This window comes from Lycorma delicatula, chromosome 4 (assembly GCF_047948215.1).
Source record: "Lycorma delicatula isolate Av1 chromosome 4, ASM4794821v1, whole genome shotgun sequence".
NCBI lineage: Eukaryota > Metazoa > Arthropoda > Insecta > Hemiptera > Fulgoridae > Lycorma > Lycorma delicatula.
The window spans coordinates 81,054,391-81,081,060 of record NC_134458.1 but is presented as its reverse complement, the minus strand read 5'-3'; the positions used below and the strand labels follow the sequence as shown (position 1 = coordinate 81,081,060).

Here is a 26,670-nt window from a genome sequence, read left to right as displayed (position 1 = left end):
TGATAAACATATCAGTTCCAAGTTAAGATTTACTACAGCTATCAGACAGGACTTTCTGAACAGGTCTATAAGGAGAGCTGTTTGTATAAAAATGTTAGAGGATAGTAACTCAAATAAGTCTCCCACAATGTTAGAACTGATCTGGCGGGTATCCAGCCAAATCTCAAAAAACACTGAACCAGTCTCCACAGGAAAGTGGTAGTACCTCTGTTACCAATATGGAAGGAGTAGTAGTAGTACTTCTGCTGTGGAGGTTCCAGGTTTAAATTCCAGTCAGGCTTGACATATACAACACTTAAAAATTCATTTCTCATCCAGAAAGAAGAAAATTGAACTATCTGTAACAGGGTGTTAGCCTAATGTGAGTGAATAAATAAACACTGGGAAACAGAAGATTAAAGATATGAAAAACGGGTTGAAAGAAAGGAATTATCTAACTAAAGAAAAGTCATCAAATAAAAAAAAAAAACAATTTATCCCGTGTGAATTAATAAACTTGTTTTTCCCCGATTTAAATTTATGCTGTAACATATTAACTATGAATCTTTTGAATTTCAGAACAGATTCATGATGCATTAAATAAAATCCTCACTCACCTCTTATCAAAAAATAAATAAAGAGAATGTGGTATTATTATTAATCTGAACATATCTATGATAAGAGCATTTAAAGCTAGAAATTTCTATTCCTTTTCTCATTATATAAAAAAGGAATTTTAAAAAAGTTAATGGATGAATTTGAAAAAGGAATACTAATTTGAGAAGAGAAAATTATGGCTGTTCTTTTAATGGAAACAAACAAATGTTTAAAAAAAATAATAATGAATTGCAGCATTGATTCATTGCTTACAGAGAGATTCTATTTAAAAATAAAGCAAGTGTAATGAAATGTAACAGATAATAAAGGGTAAAATATTAAGAAAGAGCAATATAATAAATTGAATTTACATAATATTGTATAAAAAATGGACTAAATATAGAAGTTACTAAAAGGTTGGATTTGGATAAATCAGATCTTTCAAACAAGAAAGAAGCTTGGTAGTATTAAATAAACAAGTAAATATATAAGTAATGAAACACTTCGTGAAATAATAACACACGGATATTAAGGAAAACAAGAAGGAAAAGAATCGAGGCTTTTGGAATATGATGTTACAGCAGCAAGGTGTCAAGACAGTTATAAGTTGATTAATCTTAAAAATAAAGATATGTTAAAATGAATATAGGAAGAGATAATAATTCTTGTAAAATGATAAAACATGGGTCGTTTAGCCATATGTTTTGAAATTCAGGTTAAGTTAATTTGACAGTAGAGGGATAAGCTAACAATGGAAATTATTAAAGAAATCAAAGACTAGAAAGTTAACTTATAATGTATTACATAATAAATTGTTAAAATTAAAATAGGTAAAAATAATTTTCATGAAAAAATAAGCTTGTACAATTTATACTTTACTGAATACAATAGTAAAAAAAGTCTAGGAAAAATTATACATTTAACCTTAACAACAAGAAGCAATCACCAAAACAATAAAAAAAAGAAGAAGTACAGGAAATGAGAAGCATTATAACATTAAGATGATAGCAAATGATTACCGTCTGAATATGTGTATATGTGTGTAGGCCACGAAATTATAAGATTTTAAAAATAGCAATCCATAAAACACATATACATTACAAAGACACTGTTTAGAATATAATTTATATAATAAAATTATGAATGTCACTGACAATTTACAATTCTTTACGTGCTACTGTCAGAAATTTGTTTTTTGAAGAAAGTTGCTACACAAAAAAAACTTTTTATATATGTCTATCTGGTAAAAAGAAACTGAATTATTATCTATAAAGTTTAGAAAGCTCAGTCAACCGGTAGAGTGAGAATGGATCGCTGGATCTGCAAGGAGGCACAACATCAACAGAAATAATTAACGTGTGTGAGTATGCTGTATAACGAACGTGTTTGTTTCCTTTAATGATATTTTTATTATATACTTATTTCTGATGTCCATTTTTGTAATACTTTAATTTGCTATTTTTTTTGCATTCTATTTATTATTTTTGGGTTTTTATATTTTCATTTCTTTATTTAATTTAAGAAAAGGGGAAAGTAGGAAGAAAAGAAGAATAAAACTTTTTTAACTTATTTGTTCTATCCCATCCAAGTCATTTGTGTAGTCACTATCTGATGACAGGTTCAACAGCACCATCGCCACTTTTTTTTATCATTATTACCTACTATAAATAATGATAACAATTCATGTTAACAATTCTGTCTCATCATAATTCTATAGCATTTTTAAGGCGTATTCCCAGCAGTGCTTCTAATATTCAGATGACAATTCTATTTTATTGTATTCTGCCTACATGACATATTTTTCCACAACCTGACTTTCCGTTTCCACTGAAATGCTCAATTGGTTTGAAACAGATTGTAATCTTAATACGACGTGACCAAAATCCTGTAAATACATATTTTTTTAAAGAAGTAATCTTCATAGTGTAGCTTATTTAATCACATTAATTTGTAAAGTTAAATTTTTAACAAATCTGTGAACATGAAATATTTCTGCTTTGTAGCCAGCCATTCTCACAGTTATTGATTTTTTTTTGTAATTTTGTGTAAATCTTAAGTTATGATATAGAACATTGACAGTTACAAAAACTTTGTCACCAATTTTTCGTAGCTTTCAGCATTAATGTTTTTCCAGTATTTTCCTTGCTTCTAGGTCAATTTAAAAATCAAAAATACATTTGGGATCTCTCCTGTAGCAATACAAGCATGATCTTTTAGGTACAGGATTTTGTACTCAAATATAGTCGTCAGTCCAACCATAACTATAATTTGAAACAAGTGATTTACTTGTTTCAAATTATATTATGATTTGCCAACAAGATTTTGCTGTTATTTTCATACTTCTTTCATCTAAAATTCAGAATTTTCCACAAAATTTGTGCATGTAATTTATCTTCAGATAAAAATATTCTGTTTTTAAAAATAATAACTTCTTTAATGTTGGTAACATTTTGTGCTGTAAATGAAAGTTGAGCTCAATATTTCTAAATACAATTTTTTTTAAAAATGACCAGTATTAATTAACTTTCTTCCTCGTTCTTTTACAAGATCTTCCAGGAGAACAGAAATTTTCATTTTCTCTCCATTTTATTTTTCTGTTACTAATGTACCACAGAGATCAGCTACACGAACTTGAAATTCTGAACATAACATTTCTGGATTTTCTTCAGTTATTTTGTTGTAAAGATTCTTTATTATACATTTTCTTTGACTCTTTTAAAGCCACTCCTAGTTCTAATCTGCAGTTAGATTTTGGCTAAGACATTGTGAAAAAAGTGTGAATAAAAAGGAAGCATAAAAAAATGAATAAAGGTAATAAATATTGAGAAATATTGTTTATAATATATGAAAATGAAGAGTGAAAAATTAACAGCACGAGTATAACAAAGCGATTGGCTTCTTCCTTCCCGTCCTGTCACTATACACTATCCCCTTCAGTAAAAAATACTAGCAGTGTCAACAATACATCAGACATTCCAGGTAGAGTTATTGCTTATCAATGTGGTTAGCTTTCTAAACTTTGATGAAAAATACTTTTTATATACTACTAAAACACAATTACTTCTTACACATAACGCAATCAAGATAAAATATATTTATGTAAACATTACTCATTATTGGTTTTACTATCTGATGCTTATTTTTGTCAGTTGATCAAAATATCTAAGTAACAGGAATTAGCAAAGGGTATTGCCTACGTTTCATACAAGTACTCTGATTATTTTGAATCTCAACACACTCAGCTTTTTCTGATAATGAAGCTCAATCTTTTTACCAGTTTAAAAATATTTGGATTTAAGGTAATCAAATTATAGTGGGATTTTCACAGTATAAGAATGGGAAAAAAATATGGAAGAGGAAGAAGAAGATAGTTTTTAATGATAATTGAAAAAAAAAGAAAAACAAAAGCTATTGAAAAACTGGAAGATGTTCAAGAAAAAAAAAATAGATAGATTTCTAGTTAATATTAGCCCCAACAGCATGCAAAGGAGCATTGTTATGGGCAGTTATTGATTATCAGGAAAATGTTAAAACATGATGAATAAATTTTAAACTTGCCAAAATAAAATGAAATAATTTATGAATGACTAATACAAAAAATAATTAGCAACCACTGAATCAAACCCTTAACTAGTCATTAATTATTTGTTTACTAATTGATTACAATTAGCAATTATGAAGAAATACTCTGAGTTATAAAAATAAAGCGGTTGAAACCACTACAATATTCTCAAATTCATAATCATATTGTATAATATGATATATTAAGTGGATATCCATAATAATATGGATATTAAGTGATATAACCATAATGGCTGTAGTGGACCTGACATGAGGTCAAAATCACTTTGAACAATGAGTTTTTTCCAAGAATGACAAGCATTCCAAATCAGAGTTAAAAGGGAAGGTGAGAAGCAAAGTAGCTCCCTGTTGCATTCTTCACAGATTACAGATTATTTAAAGTATTTTCAAATGGCCGGGAATCAGTTACGAACGATCCACACAATGGAAGACCATCAATATCAAAAAATGACGGCAATGTTGAGCGAATCAGACTTCATACGGTACGACTGGCGATTAACCGTCAGAATGACTGCAGAACAATTGAATTTGAACCATACCACAGTCCATCAAATTTTGGCAAATGTACCAGACATGAAAAAATTTGTGCAAAATTGATCCCAAAAATCTCACTGTTGAACAGAAAAACAACAGGGTAGAAGTGTGCCGCGATCTTCTAGGGCGAATTGAAACTGATCCTGACTTTCTAAAAAATGTTATTACTTGCGATGAATCTTGGATATTTGAGTACGACCAAGAAACAAAACACCAGAGCAAGGAGTGACACACTTCAAACTCACCACGTCCCAAAAAGCAAAAATCAGAACCATGCTAATTTGTTTCTTCGATGGTAATAGCATTGTCCATAAGGAGTTTTTGCCTAAAGGACAGATTGTAAATCAATATGTTTGCCAAGAAATTCTTGAAAGACAGCACAAAAGAGTTGCCCATGTGAGACCAGCCATCAAAGACAACTGGATGCTGCATCATGACAATGCACCTTGTCACTATGCACTCTCAATTAATGAGTTTTTGGCAAAGAAAAAACTTTCCTATAGTTCCTCAACCACCTTATTCACCTGACTTGAGTCCCTGCAACTTTTTCCTGTTCCCGACTTTAAAAAAACACCTCAAAAGACACCATTTTGGTAAAAAAAATGTAACCAACCTTCTGAAGGATATTCTGGTTTCTGAGTTCCAACACTGCTATGAAAAGTGCGAAAACTGTTTGAAGCATTGCGTGGCTTCCCAAGGGAACTATTTTGAAGGTGATAGAGTCCATGTATAGTTAGATTGTAAATAAAAAGTTTTTCTCAACCAGTCCCTCATATATAAGTTTTCAGACCTCATATATATAGATACAGTTTCATATCAATATCAAGCCCATTAAAATACAAATCATATCTGGATATGATATGAAAGGCTGTATCTAACATGAAGGCTGACCCTTCATTCTGTTCACCACAAGGACTGGCTGTATGTCTATAGTGAACATCATAAGTACGAGAAAAAGCAACTCTCATTGAAACTTCGTGGATCTCTATTTCTTTACAACTATCTCAGCAACACGAAAGACTTGGGCAAGTAGATTAAAACAGCATATTTCCATTATAAAGCAATGTATTACATTCAATTATATAATTAGTGCAAACACAAATTAGAGATAATATTTTATGAGATAATAAAAAATATCAAAATTTTCTTTTGTACAGCTAGTTAGTAAACTGTGTAACAGAATATAAAGAACAAAAGACAACTGTTTCCCAAGTATTGAAAAGTGGCTGTACTCACAGTTATAATATAGTTTTTGCCTACCATTAAACATTAGTACCTTACTATTGACCTAACCTAACTCATAAGAATGGTATACTAGTATGAAATCAGCAGCTGGAAACAAACCGGTTTTTTAAATTTTTTTCTAAGAAGTGTGGTTCTTTTAAAAAAGAAAAAATGAAATTAAAACAAGTTTATGTTACTTCTCTTACATTGCAATCAAAGCGTAAACCCGAAGGTTACTCGTTATAACTTGATACTTTTGATTCATAATAATCTATATTATAATCTGATTCACTAAGTTACCACCAATCTCTTTAAATAACGTCCAACTCTGAAACATCTTCTACTGTAATTTCTCTTCTTTTATTATACAGAACAAAATATAATCAAAGTGTTTAACACAAGTAAAAGAAATAATCATTGAACTTTTTTAAATTTACTGATCGCCTACAGCAGAACAACAAATCCGACTGGCGACTCAGAACCTGAAAATAATAATATAAAGCAATGCTACTGCACTTACTAATCGAACAAATTTTACATAAAATAAGCATTTTTAAAAGTATGTTGAAGAAACCTAAAATTTAGAGTCTTAATTTGTATTTGATTTACAAAAAAAGGTTAACAGATTAAAATGATAATAATTATAATACTGATAATAACTGATAATAATACTGATAAATACTGATAATAATGATAATAACATAATATTAATAACTAATATATCAGAATAGCAGTAGCGCCAATGTATTACTTTTTACGTAACAACTTTTGAGCACACACACATACACACACAACCCGTTTTTTCTAAAATATGTCTAAGTATATAAATTTGTTTAAATTAAAAAGTACGCTTTTTAAACTGTTTTCGTTGTAAGACTGTATTTTTTGTTTACATTATGAAACAAGGACAGATATCATATCACTTGGCAGTAAGAATGTGCAGAAGGGTATGGTTAATACCTCTGCGCTAAATCCACCGGGTTAATCTAGTGGTGAACATCCCTTCCCAAATTAGCTGATTTGGAAGTCGAGAATTCCAGCGTTCAAGTCCTAGTAAAGGCAGTTACTTTTATACGGATTTGAATACTAGATCGTGAATACCGGTGTTCTTTGGTGGTTGGGTTTCAATTAACCACACATCTCAGGAATGGTCGAACTAAGACTGTACAAGACTACAGTTCATTTACACTCATACATATCATCCTCTGAAGTAACACTTGAACGGTAATTCCCGGAGGTTAAACTGAAAAAAACCTCTGCGCTATTGGTTAGCTAACTGGAAATCTTAAGCCGTTCTATTTTTCATTTTTACTCATTTTTTTCTATAATAAGTATATCCACAACAAAGTTATATTCACAGCATTTATTAAAGATAAGTTAGTAATCAATTTACCTTTTTTATTTTTATATCACACTTAATTTTTTTTAATCTATAGTTTTTATAATTACAATGAAAATTATTTCCTGAGATCATGTAACAGAGGTGTAATATTTTATAAAGTAACAGATCATTTAAGTTTTTTAGTGTTATTTGAAACTGTAAATAATCAGAGTTACAGTTAAATATGTATTAATTACTGCTGCTATTTGTTCGTTTCTCAATTCTAAACGAAATTTTCTTAGTACTTTTAATATTTTTTACATTAAATTACACAAATTTTTTACATTATTCCGATACGTGAACTTTAAAAAAAAGGTAGGAAAAAACTGCGTTGAAACATAGAAGATAAAACATTGTAATTTAATATTGATTACAGTGAACCGGATTCGATTGATCTGGTAAAGAGTTTGTAAGGGTTTATTTTCCTTGTTAAGAATTTGAAACTATTGACAAAACCAGAACACAGGTGTATTTAGAACGATTTCATTGAAAACCTAATCAACTTAGAGATTAAATAATAATGGGTTATTCTGCACTATTATTTGACCGACATTAATTCTAATTAAATTTTTAATTAACATTATTTAAACTATTATACGAAATTTGAACGCGAAATTACGTGTTACAAATAATTTATTTAGTTTCACCATTTAGAAATTTGGGCAGTATAAGATAAGAAATGAGTCGTATTGCAGCCGATAATGTATGTTGACCGCCTTAATTTTCAGTTACGTTCTGTTGCTAGGGTAAATACTTCTACTTAGTGTAATGTCTGCTCCGGTTGTGATGAAACGTTAGTTAATTTTATACAATTAGCCTCGGTGACCCTAAATTAAATGATTTCTAATGCTCATCGTGTTCTGCTGGAAAGATAGTATGTTTTAAGTCGCAACCAGAACAAAAGTTACCATATTTCCATACTCATAATTTTCAACTTTACGGGGGTCTAAAGAAAAAAAAACCGCGACACAATGTAATTTTACACATATTCAAACTGACGTAATACTGTAATCAATCGGAGTTACTTGCAGGAAGTTTATATAGTAAAACTTCTGGATTTTGCCATCAAGAAATCTTTGGATTTTCTGATGGAATAAATAAAAGGACAATTTAAAATTTTCATATTCATATTTAGACTGTATATGAGTGTATTAATTTGTGTTTTACGCGTGCATTTATTACATTAATGTACTAGTTAGCCAAACCTTTGTTAAGTGTGTGCACTGAAAAACCCATAAGCTAAATAAATACAATTTCTTTTTAGAAAATACTGATCGGGGACAGGAGTACTTTTTTGAGACAGATGAGACTAAAAGTGGAAACTAATGAAAGGGACGAGTAACTGAGGGCGATTGAATTTTTGACCGATAAGAACTGCAAACCTTGTTTTCTTGTCGTGGTATCGTTTAACGAGCAAGAAACACTAATTCAAATTTTTAAAAGAATACTTACATAAAAGAATATATACTTATATAAAATAACTTACTAATACTTAAATAAAAGAATGTTTCCCAAAACGACTATTAAATCATTGCTGAGGGGAACATTTTTGTCTTCAATCTGAAGGATTATATTTATCAATAAATCGCTCACACGATTTTGTAAATCCGGACATCACGGCATATAAACAAAACATTGAACGCGTACAAAGGAACAGTATAAGGAGATAGAGTATTATACAATACACTATTTATATGGAAATCTCGCGGAATTTATGTTTAATAGATAGCACGGGCCGTTATCAGAAAAGGTCTTGACATATACTCAGCCGTAATTAGCAAACCACACAGCGGCGAGGCAGCAAGAAACAAACAAACGTAACGACGTCAAGACATACCCTTATTACAAGTAATTTTTGACAATAGTATCATCATCTAAAAAAAGTCAAGTATCTTTAACGACTTTTTACTAGTTCTTTACAGTCTAAATATCAGCCGTAAAAATGAAAATCGAAGTTGTTCAAGAATACGGTATTCAACGATGTGTAAGTAGAATAAATTTCTAATCGTGACAACGCATCTTCCGCTGTTAACTACTGCTTTACTACATTAACAGTTCTTTACAGATTTCCAGGAAGTCATTATCGATTATAACTAAGCTATCAATAAGTAACGATTATATCGTTACACTGTAAACGACCTTATGTATTAATGTGTCATCAGATAATTTAAAAATAAATTTTAATTAGACGAACGTAAATTGTTTTAAGAAGTCGTAAAATATCAAGATAACACCAATTAACTCAACACATTAATATTATAGATACATAACTTGTTTATAAAAAATACATTTTTTAATTATTAGTATTTTTTTTTCATCACTACCGTATAATTGTAACAAGATAAAGATAAGAATCTTTTTCTAAACATACTGTAAATCAGGTCATGCGTAGATATCTTCAAAGCCTTGCTTTATAGTTACATTGTTCGTTGGTCAAATGTTTACAATCTCTATAAAGCCTCCACCTACTTTATAAAAGCTTAATAAAATTATTTTGCAGTAAGAAACCTTTTCTTTCTAAGTGACGTTTTTTTTATTTATAAATTGGATTTTTAAAACTGGTTTTACAAAATTTCAAAATAGTACTTAATCCAAACCAATTTCATATTTCTTCAAAGGCACTTTATAAACCCCACCTCTTAAAATTAAAATGTACGTTTTTCGCTCTTTTTTCGGTTTTAATATTTAAATTCCTTTTTTGATATTTTATACTTCATACAAAGGGCTATCAAAAAAGTCTAAAATTTTCCAAAATTATAAAACCCGGAACTTAAACAAAGAAAAAGGTTTTAAAAATGTTTACATTTTTGTTTTAGCCTTTACTGGAGGTGTTATATTTAGAAAAAAACTACGCAAGAGAATCTGTACGCTTAACCTACATATAAATATTTTTAGAATTTTTTTATTTCTTTTATTTATTCCCCACTCAAAAGAAACAATATTGTGTTGTTTTTTTTTGGTTCTAACTCTTAATTTCTATTACAAAAAAACGTCTTTGTCACTTAAGGAGAGTTAAGATTTAAGTAGTTGTAGGGGGACTACATTATTCCGTCGAACCAAAATAAGAAGCAATTTTTTTTTATTACTATCATAAACGTTATACTTTATTTTTTCAATATTTTTAAACAATTCTTTAAAAAAAAAGTTTTTTTTAAGGATTATACTTCGTTATATACAACATTTTCCTAAACTTTTCCCCACAGAATAAGGGAGATCGCAAAATCAAAAATTTTTTCATTTGAAAATTTTGATGATTAAATCTTATTCTGGAGTAATAATTATAATCAATAAAAATAGCCCAATCGATACGGGGACCGCAAAATTAAAAAAAAATTGTTAGTTTCATATTTTGACGTTTATTATGGAAATAAAAATAAGATTTTTAATGATTGAATTGCAAAGACTTTCCAGGGAAGCCGTAAAGGTTTAAAAATGAAAAAGCTGTGCAAGATATGAGATTTGGCTGATGTATGGGGAAAGTAAAAAAGTCATATTTGCTTTGTTCTGCTTTGCACAATATCTTAACTTTTTTAAATAATTTTTTTTTTATCAGCGGGTAAGTTATCTCAACATTTATTGCTAAAAACGTTTATAGTAATAAAATTTACCAAAATCTGAAGAAATATAGAAATTTTTCATAGTTTTTTTTTTAAATAGATTTGGTCTAATGGTTGATAAATCTTTTGTCTCTGGAGGGACAGTTTAATTGAATAACCATCTGGTATCCCTACAGTTGAAAAGGGAGGACTAGAGACTACAACACTCTACAGGTATCCGATAAGTTTCCGTACATACAAAAATAAACACTTTTTTATGGAAATCATTTTTATTTATATAATATTAAACACAAAACCACTGTTTTGAAAACACATTTCGTTAGGTGTCCTCCACAGCTGAAGAACATATAACCCCATAAGTTTCCACATATAGGAAAAATAATCTTTTTTTTTTTTTTGAAGGCCATGGTGTATACGAAAATATAGATAACATAAATCATTTCTATCACCTCAACTGTGCTTAATTCAGCTGGAGGGTATGTTTGTAATGGAGTTGGTGACACGTTCCTTGAGAAGATGTTTTTGTATCTTTTCCTGTACACCATGGTCTTCATAAAAAAAAAAAACTATTTTTCCTATGTATGGCTCTACGGGACACCTGTAGAATTTCTAGACCGGGGGAAAAACTGGCCAAATTTAAATTGCTGTACTGTGTGAGAGTTTCTCGATCAGATTTTAGTTTTTATTCAACTATTATCGATAAATAGAGTCGCTTGGCATCGATTGTTCTATGAAAGTGAATCCAGATATAATTTATATATAGATGACTATATTGGTATTAAAACAGTAATTTCAGGTATGATCTCGCGACTTCAGGAAGGCTCAGTATTTGTGTAAACTTAACTGCTGAATAAGAAAAATTTATCCCCAACCTATTTTATTTCTAATGCGGTTAATGCATAAAAGCATATTGTTAAACAGACGAAAATGGTGGACACGTTTGACTGTGGCCTAATAGTTGGTATCTTTTTATTTTATATTTAGACAGTATAAATTTTTAATTTAATGTTATTTAACTAATATTATAATCGGTAAGCATTCCTTGAAATAGATTTTGAATATATACACAGTAAGGTGATACGGAAGAGTCAGAAAGGTACATAACAGTGCTAAAAAATATTGTTTATCAAAATTTTAAAAATTATTATTATTTCTTTTCTTATTTCATTTATTTATTTAATTTTTTTTTTTTAATATATAATTTCTTCTAGGTGACAACTGAATATAGTTTAACACTCAAAATGGCTATCTACTTTTGGAGTTTATTTAAACATATTTTTTAACCGTTTCTGAGTGTAATCATGTTTACTAAGTTTTATCTTCATTTTTACTATCTTTTAAGCTCTTCATTTGTAATTAGAAATATAATCTTCGTTAAAGTTTTAAAAAAATTATTTTAAAACAGTTTTAGGGTTTAAGAGCTGACCAAAAAAAAATATTTATTAGGTAAATGAGGTGATAGAAACAATAATGGCAATTGAGTCAAGATACTCGTATAATAATTTTTATCGTTACATACTGGAAATTTAAACGGTAAGGTTACCGTGTAAATAAATAGATTTAATAATATTCTAAACCAATTTTTAAGGTTTCAATGTCTTTTTCAAGTTTAAACTTCACTACACTATGTTGTTTATTGAGACTTATATATATATATATATATATATATATATCATTATCGACTCGTGTATTGGATTAAATAAATAAAAGAACATTTACTCGACTTAAAACAAAAATTCTACGTAAAATTAAATCCATAATTGGAAAAACTGCGATTATCGAGGTACGACTTCACTCGAATATGAATATATATTTATATACACGTGCCTTAATTTGTCTATGACGCTGCCAGTTTAAGCTTTAGAATCCATACGATATTTTTTAATGGTATTTCATTAACCATGTCAATTCTCAGTCCCGCCGATTGCGACATGCGATCGACAAAGTTCGTTTTTTAGATGTAAAAAATGTTCGTCAGACTGAAATTTATACACAACTAGTTGAAATGTATACAGTATATGTGATGAACAGGTTAAATGCGCAGAAATGATGTAGGTTATTCAATGTAGGGAGAACAAAAGTGCACAATTAAGTAAGATCTGCACGCTTATGGTGATCACCAAAAAATTGAAAACTGCAATTTATGCATACAGTTGATTAAACAAGATATTCATAATTGATGAAATGCATGATGCTGTGAACCCTTAACAAAGTTATGGTGTGCTGTACAGAACCGTAAAGATGGCTTGCTCATTATTCCACAATAATGCGCGTCCTTACGTCGCTTAAAACACGGCAGAAAAATTACAAAAATTTCGATAGGGAGTACTGGACTTCCTACCCGAGGTACAGTCCCGATATGATGCTATCTGACTTTTATCTTTCCCTGAAATTAAAGGAACCTTTTGTGCGGAAAAGGCATGCGTGGTTAATGTCTACCAAACTGTTACTGTTTACGGAACAGGCGGTAAAACTCTTTAACCACGACATTATCAAGTTCACACTCTGATGTCAAAACGTTTTTTGATTTCAATGAGAACGTTTAATAATAATTAAGACAGTGACCCAAACTGTGCGTTGCGGCCTCTTCATAGGGGCGCCGCGATATATTGTAAAAGATTCACAATCAATTGAACATTGAAGACATTTATAATTATTAATTGAATGTTAATAAAGTAAAAACATAACGAAGATATACGAGTTTTATTTATTTTTATCTCTTACTTACGACTAGTCATACTTTTACTTAGGGTAGGACGCCATGGAAAAGTTTTAACAGAAAAAGGGCGCCGCGACTCAGAAAATTTTGGGAACCACTGAATTACGATATATGTAAGTCGTACAAACAAGAATTCCGAGTTAAAATAAATTATCGATTTATGATAAAACGATTCTAACTTTAAGAAAGATACCTTCGTAAAAGGGGTAACGCAATAATTGTATATTTTACAGATATAAAAAAAAAATTGTTCTTGTCAAACGGCATAAACTAAAGAAAATATTTAAAACCTAAAGAGTACATGAAAAGGTAAAAATTTAATAAAAAAAAAATTTACACGAATCGGAAAGCATTAGACAAATAGGAGTTGCGCACAAAAACTGATCGATTTGACTCTAATGAAGTGGAGTAAGGCAATGGTGTTACATATCCACGACAATGAATAACATCCACGTTGAAATTATAGAAAAAAATGTTTTGGAAGAAGATGAAAGGATCAATGTAGGATTATTTTTAAGAAATGAAGCACAACGTATTCAACTGATGATTTCAAAATTAGAAGAGAATATGACGAAATATGAAATGAAAATTAACGTTAAAATAAAATTTTGAGGATAAAAGACAATAAATCAACGAATTTTTGCTCAAAAGTTGGGGAACTGAACATTTAAAACAAAGTGAAAATAAAATAAAAACAGAAGTGAAAAGTTAGGTATGAAATTTACTTCAATACGGATGTGAAACATGGACCCGAGGAAAAAGAAGACTGCAGGCATCTAAAATACGGTCGTGGAAAAGAGTGAAGAAGAAATAAACGGATAGTAAAAGTGGAAAATGAAGAAATAATGAGAATAAACGAGAGTACATGTTTAAGCAACACAATTCAGAGTAAAAAGCTAATCGGCAAGGATAAATTATGAGAAAAACGATAATTATGATTCTATTAATTAAGATCAATAGAAGATGGAAAGAAAAGAGTAATAATTACAAACGATCCCGGAAACGGGTGCTATCGACATCTCGAAATTTTTACCGAGGGCGTAGTATAAACTAACATGCTGGAAGAGACCTTAGGAAAATAACTTTATGATATTTGAAAATCCCTTTTTAAAATTATGTAATTTTAACATTCTATATGAGGTACAAAGTTTTATCTCATCTCGAAATTTTTCATGTAATTAAACTTTTTTTCTATCATCTAAGTTATTTTTTTTTTTTATTAAAATACTTTTACTCAAACGAAAACTTAGTAAAACGTATCTGGTTATTAGTTTCAATGCACAAATCATATACACACTGGCTATTCCGACCGAAACTAAACAATAAAAAAGCCTGTAATAATTGCATAACTTTTTTATTTTGTAAATAAAATTTTAACGGGTACTGGGAGAGTCCGGTAGTGTGTTTGCATTGGGACGGATATTAAATTATTTTAGTGATTTTATTAACAAAATACGTATTTAATTTGAAATTACAAAAAATAATTTTTTTTAATTTTTGGGGTTCCCTTACCTAAGGGGAAGCATTCGGGTAAAATTAATTTTTAAGAAAATAATCCCTAAGTGGTGATAATAAATTAAAATAAAAAAAGGAGTGCGTCGGTGCGTGGACATTCGACGGAAGCGAAGCTTCTTACGCGAACTATTAACGGTGCAAAATAACGTATATGCAATATGGATTACAGTAAGCGTAACAAACAATTAACCTGCGTTTTTTCGTATTGTTAGGTAAAGATTCTGAACCGTACAGATTCCTCACAAAACTCAACCATGTCTAGGTTAAAATGCGCTTTGATTTTCAATAAGTCGGTTGGAAATAGTAGTAGTTACGATTTACACAAAGTTAAATTAACAAGGAATAGAAAGAGTTACACTACTCATCTTCAACGTTGTATGATACAAAGAATACATTGGTTATTAAAATTAAAATAACAAATATAAGCGTAATCAAAAACCGTTCACAAAAGAGTAACAGTATCGTTCTTTGAACACGATTCTTCTATGAAATTTGTTATCAGCTAGCATGTGACGCTTTTCGTGAAGCTCATGTTTTCTCAGTTGACTCCCCATCTCGAAACCTGCGTTAAGAAGCTTAGCTTCAAAAAGAACTTTTTAAAATCGTTTAAAAAATACAAAGAAACAGACATAATTCTAAATAAACAAACATAACTTTCTAGAAAGGAGTGAAACTTTTTGACTAATTTTTTTTTCTTTTTAAGAAATACAAGAGGTATAAAAATTAAGATTTTTATATACTAAATGCATTGAATAACTTGCGAGATTGATTTAAATTTAAAATAATCTTTTTAAAAATTAAAAATATATTTTTTGTTACCACAGACCATTGGAGCGAGACGGATGAACAATTTGTATAGCGGTTTGAAAGCCTATCGATGTAGTAAATATAGATGCAAAAAATCCCATTAAGACCTTTTTTGAAGCAAGACATAGCTAAAAAAATAAAAATATATAAAACCATGTTTTGGGGAGTGCGTGAATATCAAATTAAAATATTTGGTAATTTGTGATCTCGATAAAAAGAAACTTCAAATTTTTTAAGAAACATTTTTACATTTTTTGCAAAATTTAATACATTTCCCCCCCCCCCGAAGGTAACACCTGTCTACTTAGTTTGAAGAAAATCGGTCAACGGGATCCAGAAATATAAGACCAAATACACGCCAACATAAAAATACGCACAAACGTCCGCTTGATAAAAATAGATATTTTGGATTTAGGAGCATTAGAATAATTTTCTTTTTTTTAATTATTTACAGTTTATTTAAATCTATTTTTTTGTTGAATTTTTTAAAATGTTTCTTTAAAACACAGAAATTTAAAAAAAAAAAAAACATTTTTTTACCGATGTGCATACTTTCCCGTATAATTATAGCTGCTATTTCAACATATATCGCTATAGCCGAAAAGTAAAGAAGTATAATAATAAACGATTACGCTATAGAGGAAGGTGACTTATTTAAATACTTTAAAATAGCCGTTTTAGAAGAAATACTTGATCGAAACGTGCACAACTTGACCGAAATGAAAAAAAAAATATTTTGGTAGATTATTTCCAATCATCTAATCAGAAATCACAGGACAAAACTTAATCAATCAAGACAAAACCATGTTGTGTAAATAGAGGTGGCAGTTTTCATGATTAGTGATAATTAAGTTATCACTCGCATCATTTCCATCTGATAGTTGATGTATCTTGTTTTAAACCTGTATTCTGGCATTTAGGTATTTTTCGATTATTAAAAACATTTTTGTTATATTAAACGCAAAGTCCCAAAGAATATTTCAATTACGTTATTTGGTCTTATATAATAAAAAATATGTATGAATTTTAAACATTAACACATTGCGCTTTGGCATTTATGAAGCCGGTAGTATTTTTTCTTAACAGTAGATAGACGGTAATCGCTACGTGTTCAAATGATTAGAAGTTTCTTCTGGGAAAAATCTAATAAATGCAATAAATATTGCATTCCCTTGATTTCCTTAGAAATTCAACAATTACAATTCTTATTATGAGTAAGGAATGCGTTAATACAGAACGTGCGAAACAAGGTTTCTAATTATATACGATATACAGAGCGATCCAAAAGTCGCGCACATCAAAAATTAAAGTGTCTATAAATAGTGTATAGTTGACAAAGTTCCATCGACTACCGCAGTACCACGGGCATTAATAACAACAAACCTAGACGCCATTGTGATGTGTACCATAGACAGTACCACGGGCATTAATAACAACAAACCTAGACGCCATTGTGATGTGTACTGAATACACGACGCTTGCAGTAGTGCTTTGTTTATCGTTCGGTAAACATATCGTTTTCCCAAGAACGAGTTTTCATTGTTAACATTATTTTTCCAGTCGTTCTTACGCACGTGTTGTAGAAGAATATCGTAGAAAATATCCGGATGTGGCAATGCCTAAAAATTCGATCATAACGAGATTAATCGCCCGTTTTAAAGATGCGGATCAGTTGCAGACAAGAAAAGTACCGGGAGACCGGCAATATGACTGATGCTAAACCGGCTGAAATTAAGAATGTGATGCAGCAGCGTTCGCCTTCAAGAAACTTGAGGAGACTTATCGGCGCACTCTCAGATTTCATATGGAAGTGCTCAAAAAGCGATTACACTTTTGTGCATAATCACGTTCGCAGTGTTCAGAAATTTGAGCCGGATAAAGAAGAGCACGTAAAGAAAAACACGGTAAAAAGGTTCGTACATGCATTACCGAACGGGACAGCCATTTTGAGCATATGTTGTGAAAATAAATAAATTGTTAAATATTGTCTTATTTTTTTATTACTTTGATGTGCGCGACTATATATAAACTAGTTGTTACCCGCGGCTTCGCTTGCGTGGATTTTGGATTTGTACCTAAATAATTTTTCAAAAGAAACGTTAAATTTTGCAAAAATTCTATCAAAATTGAAAGTTGATGTTTTAGTGAGCATTTTGGCAAACTGGACTATATACCAAGGCGAGGATTTTGATCTTGCAATATGATTTTTTTTTTTGCGAATAATAATAAATTTAAATATTAGGTATGTAGATTAAATTTAATAAAGTAATCGAATCGTATGATACGATCGATTTAATTATAATCGACTAATAAAACAAAATCTTTTTAATCATATATATAAAATTAAGTTTGTACGTTATCTTTTATCGTACGATTTTATATTTTTTGAATTTTTTGATATCCGATATAATCTGGTATCGAATACAATTTGATTTCTCGAGCATAAACATTTACGACTTTGAATCGCACCCTATTATTACACAGACAATGAAAACATTACCAAACGGAAAAATATTGAGTATGCTTCAAACTAAAACTTGCATGCACGCAAAAATAAATTGAATGATAAAGTAGCAATATTTCGCATCGAATTTGAACGGTAAAATAATATAGAAAGTGAACAGTAGTCTCCTGGAATACAATGATTATTCATTACGTACTGTTGAAATTTTAATACAAAATGCTGGCCGTCCCCTTGTTCCCTCAAATTGGATTTTAAAAAAATGATGAAATATATTTCAATTTGTTTTATCAATTTTCACTAGTGTGAAATCTTTCCGTTCCTGAGATATAGATTTTTCATTAAAAAAATTTTCTTTTTATGAAAATAAATTCCCCCGCCCTTTTCACCCGCTTATAGACGAAGTGTCCCAAAATGCTACTTTGAAGAATTATTTTTTCTTCGAAGACGATTTTAATGTATTTTTACTTTAATTTTGTCATTATAACTAATAAATATCGGATCATTTAAGTCCAATTTTTGATGTACTTAAATTACAGTTCTGATACTAAAAATATTCTCGCTCAAAAATTTAAAAACTTAAAGTAAAGAAATAATACAATATTCTGAAAATTATACAGCTATGTATACAAATGTATACAATAATAGAGCATTCTGAAAAGCCTTAACTTTATACTCGATGATAGTCTCTTTCTCTTCGCTCTTTTTCATTATTTTTATCGAAACGTCTTGTTTTTTCGTTTTTATGAACTTTTTCATTTAATAATATAAGAAACGTTTGTTATTTACCTAACAATATTTAAACTAAAATTAAACTAAAAAAAAATTTAAATGAAATAACCTAAAAAAATAAAATAAAATTGGCTTCAAGAAGAAAAAACAAACAATTTTTTTAATTGTAAGTATTTGTTTTGTAGAATATGACGGAAAATTAAGGTTTAGTAAGTTATTAGTAGTAGTTTACTTTTAATTTGGCGTCCGATTAAAAAAAACCCGAAATTTAAACATAAATTCTTTTACTCTATTTTTCTCATTAAAATTTATTCTTCGATTTAATTTTCACGGGTGTGATTTACAATCAATTAAATTAGTGAATAAATATAGAAATAAATTTTATACATTGTTTTTTATTACAAAATAAAATAATTTACAATATAATTTACCGCTTCATGTTTAGTTATTTCAGTCATTTATGCGTAGATTTTTTCTTCTAAGCTTAATTGTGTTTACTGATCTCTGTAATGGAACGGTAGAGTCTTTGCCTTCTATTCGGAAGTTCTGGATTCACGACTCCAGTCGGCATGGCATTTTTTTTAACACGTTACAAAAAAAAAAAATCATTTCATTATCATCTATCAGCAGCTGTTATAAAATACCAAACAGAATAAAATGGAATACTAGTATAGAGAAATTAAATGCTATTAATATTTTTCTCTCCTTCAAACCAATTATAGACATTCAATATACTCGTGTTTCTATTCATTATTCCGAAGGAACAGATTGCGGATATTTAAATAACAACAATTTTTTTTTTTTTTGACTGATGATTGATTTAATTCACCAAAAAGGTTTAAAAAGAAGAAAATATACGAAAATTAAAATTTTTAGCGTATGAAAAATGTTATGTCTGACCGTGATTTGAACCCACGTGCTCCGGATGAAAGGTCAAGAAGCTACTACTCCACCACGCGATCAGCAATTTAAGACGATAAAATTTTTCAGAAATTAACGACGGATTAGACGTAAATCTTACAAATCTACTTTTATAAAATATTTATTTAAGAATCGGTTGAACATATTTTGGATTTAGTATTTAATGAAGATTTTTTAAATGAAATTTGAAGATTTATAATTTTCATTACTTGTTTAGAAAGAATTTTTTATTATTTTAAATCTATAATGCGAGTTACAAATAAATCTTTTCATTACAATGTCCCATTATATTTCTTTGGGAGAGAGAGTTGGGTTGAAGTAAATGGCCAAGGGTGCAAAGATTGCTAATTAAAACAATAAATAATTCCTTATTTTATACAGGTAATTCTGAATTTAATTCTACGAAATTATATATAATTTAACGGTAACAAATAAACATTGTTTTTTAAGGTTAAAAAATAGTCCGTTGTTTTTAATATAAAAATTATCAAAGTAATAGGAGAAATTCGTTCTCTAAAAGTCAATCGATTGGTTATTCATATTTAATTATAATAATAGTAATATATATATATATATATATGTGTGTGTATAATATTTTACCTTATCTGAAGGAGTAGTTTCTGCCTCAGCAAAAACGAATGATGATAAAAACAATACAAAAATTATTATCAACCCACGATTCATGTTGCACGTTCTGTAGACAACTGACAACTGGTGTTGGCTGACCAGTATTACTAGTTTAAAAGCTATATATATATATATATATATATATATATATATATATATATAGATAAGTGCTCATCTTTCCTTATGGGTAAAACTAAATTACATTTATGACGTCACATCTTTTTTTGACCTTGAACCTTCTCAGAAACGACTGATATAAACACGAAAATATACACATTAAACAACTATTGAACTAGTGGAAAATTAACATACTAATACTTCTAAGAATATATATATACGTTATTCATAAATAAATTTAATAACCTTTTATTTTTTTTCAAATGAATTACTATTAAGAAATATATACAAGTATTATAATAAGACAAAATTATTTTAATTTCTATAAAATAATTTTGTCTTGAGATAATTCATTTTAAAGAAAAAAAAATCCCAGCAGTTTTTTCTTTAATTTGTCTATCAAAGTAAACGGTAATTAAAATCTATAAATAACCGCGTGTGTGTGTGTAAATATATAATTTTTTATTTTACTGTTAACATTTAGGAGATATTTTATACAAAATTTATTTTTTCATAATATAACAAATTTATGACATATTTCAAACTTAATCCGAAATACGTGAAATTAATTTTTTAATGAACTTAAACGTATTCCGTTTCACTTACTATTGATTCTATATCAAAGTCATCCTAATCTCTTCCTTTCCTAGATATTATCTATTAGCATCCCCCGTCGCGGCTTCGCCCGCGCTATACGTGCATAGAAATTAAAAGATTGGGAATAGTTTTTTAGTAATTATCTTTAGGCTGTTGCCCTCAGAGTTATCGCTGTTTATAGCTTACCGGATTAAAAAGAATGTTTAGATAAAGGATGTCTTCCCAAAATAATTTTTTTTAATGAAATCAGGAAGATGTTGACGTTGTCCAAGAACTAATTTTCCTCCAACACAGCGAAGTTCAGGTGTTGCATCATTCCATTTCTTTGGCATTACAACGGTTACATATTTTAATCGTGTTACCTGTTTGGATATCTTTCAAATGCAGATGTTTAATTTCAAAGCGATAATCAAAAGCTGACTTGAGATCTAACATATTTCTAAAAGGTTGAACTAGATTTTGTGCCGAGCGTACATGTACTTTTCAATTCATTGAAACGCTATGGCATAGATTCACGTCGTCTACGATCATAAATTCTAGTAGACCTGTACTTCTTTCTTTTTCTTGTTTAGCCTCCGGTAATTACCGTTCAGATAATATTTCAGAGGATGAATGAGGATGATATGTACGAGTGTAAATGAAGTGTGGTCTTTTACAGTCTCAGTTCGACCATTACTGAGATGTGTGATTAATTGAAACCGAACTACCAAAGAACACCGGTATCCACGATCTAGTATTCAAATCTGTGTAAAAATAACTGACTTTACTAGGACTTGAACGCTGGAACTCTCGACTTTCAAATCAGCTGATTTGGGAAGACGCGTTCACCACTAGACCAACCCCATGGGTTAAGTAGACCTGTAATATATTCAGTTAGCTTTAGAGTGAAGAATAAACAAACGTTACGTTTGCGTTAGTGATTTCGTCAAGTTTCTAACAAGTCACGTTCCTTGTATTGTAAGCGCGGCCGTATCTACAAACAACAACAATAATTAACCATATTAGTCACCGAGTAATTTATTTATTTAAAATAAATGTATAATTCTTTTAAAATATAATAGTGCGTGGTTATTGAATATTAACGTCGCATAGTTTCTTTTACATGCATCAGAATTTACTGGAAATGCTTGTGAATCGGCCACCTGAACACTCGTACGCGCAGTTTGTTTACTTCAACTCTAAAGCAAACTGAATTTGGTATAGAATTTCTTCTTCCTGCCTATAAACTCGCCGACCTAATTATGAAAATATTAATACCTAATCGAAAGTCGAATCTATGTCAATTATGTGTGTGGATTACCCTGATGGAACCTTTTAGTTCAGGTTATAAAAATATATAGTGTGGTAATTATATAGTTTTAGAAACTCGCCTCCGACTTTGATGAAATTTGGGATATACCTTATTTAGGACCTAAGTTATTCGTTACAATTGAAATTATTCGTCGGAAACGCTTTTCAATAGACTTACGTTCCTCGTAAGTTACACAAAACCGTCACCAAAAATTTCATAATTCAGCAGTGTACAAATTTTCTCGCGGATCGTCGCCATAGTAGTAAGATTAAATTTAGAAAAATAAATAAAAACGTTCTAAGTCGACATCGATATCGAAATTCAATATTATTCAATATTCGTAAAATCATAAAAACTTAGTTAAATATGTAAGTAGTCGTCATTCCGTTTAATTTTATTATCACAGTAATTTGTTTGTACTTATATTATAATACAAAGTGATATTTTATAAACAATGACATTATTTAATAAATCGCATAATAACTGTCTCAATAAATAGATATTGACATAGACAACGATATTAAATTTATTAAAAGAAATTCTAGGTTACTTAATTATAAGTTTTTTTTTTTTTTTTTTTTTTTTACGAGTATGTTTATATAGTAGTGAAAGTGGTGAGGTTTGAACTCTGGTAAACATTCCGGGAATCATAGTTATCATATAACTACAGTTAAAATTTCGAAATGATTGGTTCGTTAGTTTTCGCGGTTATCGGGAAAAACGAAAAAGACCTTGTCTCTTTATAGTAGCGAGATTATCTAATTTATTATCTACTTCTAAATATTATCCAGGCCATTTCAATTCCTTTCGTTATACCAGTCGTATTATATAATTGGAAGTTTGTATAAGGTAAAAATTTGAGGATGGAAATTTTGGGAATTATTTTATCTCAAAGCAGTTTTATACAGATCTACGCAATTTAATTTCATTATTACATATCTTTAAAAAAACGTTATTACCTGTAAGGTGAAATCAGATTTGAAGAAGCGTCTTGTGAAATGTTATGTTTGGAGTAGGGATGTGAAGAATGGAGACAAAATGCAAAAGAAAGGCAGGAGGCATTTGAAGTAGGAGTAGGGAGAAGATTGAAGAAAATTATGGATTAAGTTAAAATTGAAGAAATAATGAGAGATAACGAGAATAGAAACTTTATTGGAATAATTGAGAATAAGGACGCTAATTGGATGATAAAAACATGAGAAGATTGTTTAAAACAGTGCTAGAAGGATTAGTAGAAAATGCAAAATAAAAAATTGGAAGAGCGTAAAGATTGTAAACAATTTAAGAGAGAAAGAGGGTTATCAAGCTCCCAGTCTTTATTAAGAGTACATAGAAATAAGAAAAATTAAGTTAGATGTGGTATGTATTTTGCATTTATAGCCAATAACACGGACACAAAACAATGTTTTATATACAAAAAGAAAATAAATTAAAGATGACAGTGCCAATTACTTTCAAGATTAAAGTAGTCTTTTTACTACATCTGAATTAAATAAAATATACATTAATAAATCATAGAATAATTTATCAGAACGTGAATCATCATAACCTTCTCTTTTTTTTCCTGTTTAGCCTCCGGTAACTATCGTTTAGATAATACTTCAGAGGATGATATGTGTGAGTGTGAATGAAGTGTAGTCTTGTACATTCTCAGTTCGACCATACCTGAGATGTGTGGTTAATTGAAACCCAACCACCAAAGAACACCGGTATCCACGATCTAGTATTCAAATTCGTGTAAAAATAACTGGCTTTACTAGGACTTGAACGCTGGAACTCTCGGCTTCCAAATCAGCTGATTTGGGAAGACGCGTTCACCACTAGACCAACCCGGTGGGCTGAATCATCATAACCTAAACAATTTTTTTTTCACTGTGATTTAGAAATGCAGTTTATTACCAATGCAGTTTATCAAAATAATAATTTTAAATAAACAAATACGCATAAAGTTTAAATAGGTTATGTTTATAACCTATGAGAAATTACAATACATAATATTAATGACAAATAACAAAATATGCGAATAAATTTATAAATATCGCTACAATATTAATGACTCTATGAATCTTATACATATTAAATAATTAGAGTAATGAGTTTATTACCTTGATAACTACTATTTAGCAGGCAAAACAAATATCAGTTTGATAAAACTGTCTTTCCATTTAAACAATTTTATAGGTATAGAAAGGTCATATAAATTACAGAAAATAAACAATATCCAATAAGCACAAAATTTTTCAGAGACACTACAATAAACTAATAAGAGGCACAATTAAAAAATGAAACTAGATACTTAGCACCAAAACAGAACAACTGTTAAGGCAAAATAAAGTATACGAGAGACAGCAGAAAACCCATTGTTAACAGAATGTAGCGAGGATCTGTTTGGCTGTGAAGTAGTGGGGATATCAAACTGCAGCTGTCTATTTAGATTCAGATATCACGTGCATTCCAGCGGGAACAGCGTTCTTTTAAAACACGAAAAGGCGTTGAACATTGAAGATAAAAATAATATATATTTGTTTATTCAATAGCAAATTTTAAAATTATTATGTTACGAAATAAGTTCTCATTATTGTTATATGTTGTAAATATACGCGTGTTTGAAAATGAATATCGGGGTTTTAAAGCTATGTAATACTTTTCAATTTTCACGATTAATTACGATTAGTAAAAGAGCAACTCAAACGGTTTTAGCTGTGTGCCAGCTCATAAACTGTTTCCTGTATCTTCTGCTTGAAAGCGGTAGTAGCAAAGATGGCGTCCTCCGCCAACAGAAAGCGTTCTCTGTTTTGCACTTTGTAAAGTGTGAATCTATAATTACTGTTCAATTTGAAGTTCCGCTGGGATCCCCCGAGTAACAACAGCATTCGTAGATGGTATAAACAATTTAAACCATTGGCTGTATTTGTAAAGGGAAAATTACAGGACGACCGCATGTGTACGAAAACGATAACGTGTAAGAGAATCTTTTGGGCGTAGTCCTACCGTTAGGAAGGCTAGCCGCGAATTATCAGTTCCAGTGACGTCAGTATGGAGGGTTTTAAGAAAACGCTTACAACTGTGGCCATAACGTTTACAGCTGTTACAGGTCTAAAGCCTACAGATTATGGTCTGCGTGCTAGCTTCGCAAATGAAATGATGCAACGTGACGATGAAAATTTTCTTTATCGTATTGTATTCAGCGACTAATCAACGTTTCATGTTAACGGAAAAATAAGCACTCATAATTTGCGTATCTGGGGATCAGAAAAACCTCACAAATTATTGCAACAGTGTGAACGAAATTCCCCAAAACTGAATGTTTTTTTGTGGCGTATCCTGTCGGCAAGTTTACGGGCCGTTTTTTTCGCGGAAGCAAGTGTGTCTGGAATGAACTATCTTGATATGCTAAAACTATGGCTCTTTCCTCAACTGCTGTACAAACCGCAGAACTTTATTTGGCAACAAGATGGTGCGTCTCCTTACTGTCATAACGCTGTACGTCAGTGGTTGAATGAAATTCTCTCCGACCGCTGGATCGGTTACCGGGGACCAGATGACAAGGTTTGTTTGCTGTGACCTTCACGATCGCTCGATTTGACCCCGTACGATTTTGTTTTTAGTTTATAAAGGCTCAAATATGCCACCGTTATCAGCTGACCTACGCAATTTGAGACAAAGTATTTTAGCAGCTGTCGCGCATTAATTACACCAGACTTGCTGATTAAAGAATGGGATGAACTGCCCTATCGACTGAATATGTGCCGTGTGACGAATGGTGCTCAAATTAAACACTTACAGGAAAAACTGTTTGATTTATGATATATGGATATTGCAATACCTAACGGTGGACTCGGAGGTTGATAGTGAAGTAAGTCTGTTTCCATGGGGAGAATATCCTTTAGACTATTTTAAGTCAATAAATAAACACAATGTGTATGATCATAAGTTCTTTCTAGATGACCGGCTGATTAAGACAAGGATCTGCTCAACAGTTAGAATTTTTCCTGTTATCTCTGTGTCAGTAGAATTTCACCCAGAACT

The 26,670-nt window shown here is 30.1% G+C and overlaps 1 protein-coding gene across 5 annotated transcripts in view; it reads right to left on the bottom strand.

The window, feature by feature from the left end:
• Positions 1 to 20,749, bottom strand: part of LOC142323592 (inter-alpha-trypsin inhibitor heavy chain H3-like) — an 87,229-nt gene extending 66,480 nt beyond the window's left edge. For all 5 annotated transcript variants that reach the window (XM_075363421.1, XM_075363423.1, XM_075363424.1 and 2 more), the window contains exon 1: positions 20,610 to 20,749. In XM_075363421.1, the coding sequence (XP_075219536.1) occupies positions 20,610 to 20,693 (84 nt within the window). In that variant the 5' untranslated portion in view covers positions 20,694 to 20,749. The remainder of the gene's footprint in view (positions 1 to 20,609) is intronic.
• Positions 20,750 to 26,670: the final 5,921 nt, after the last annotated feature.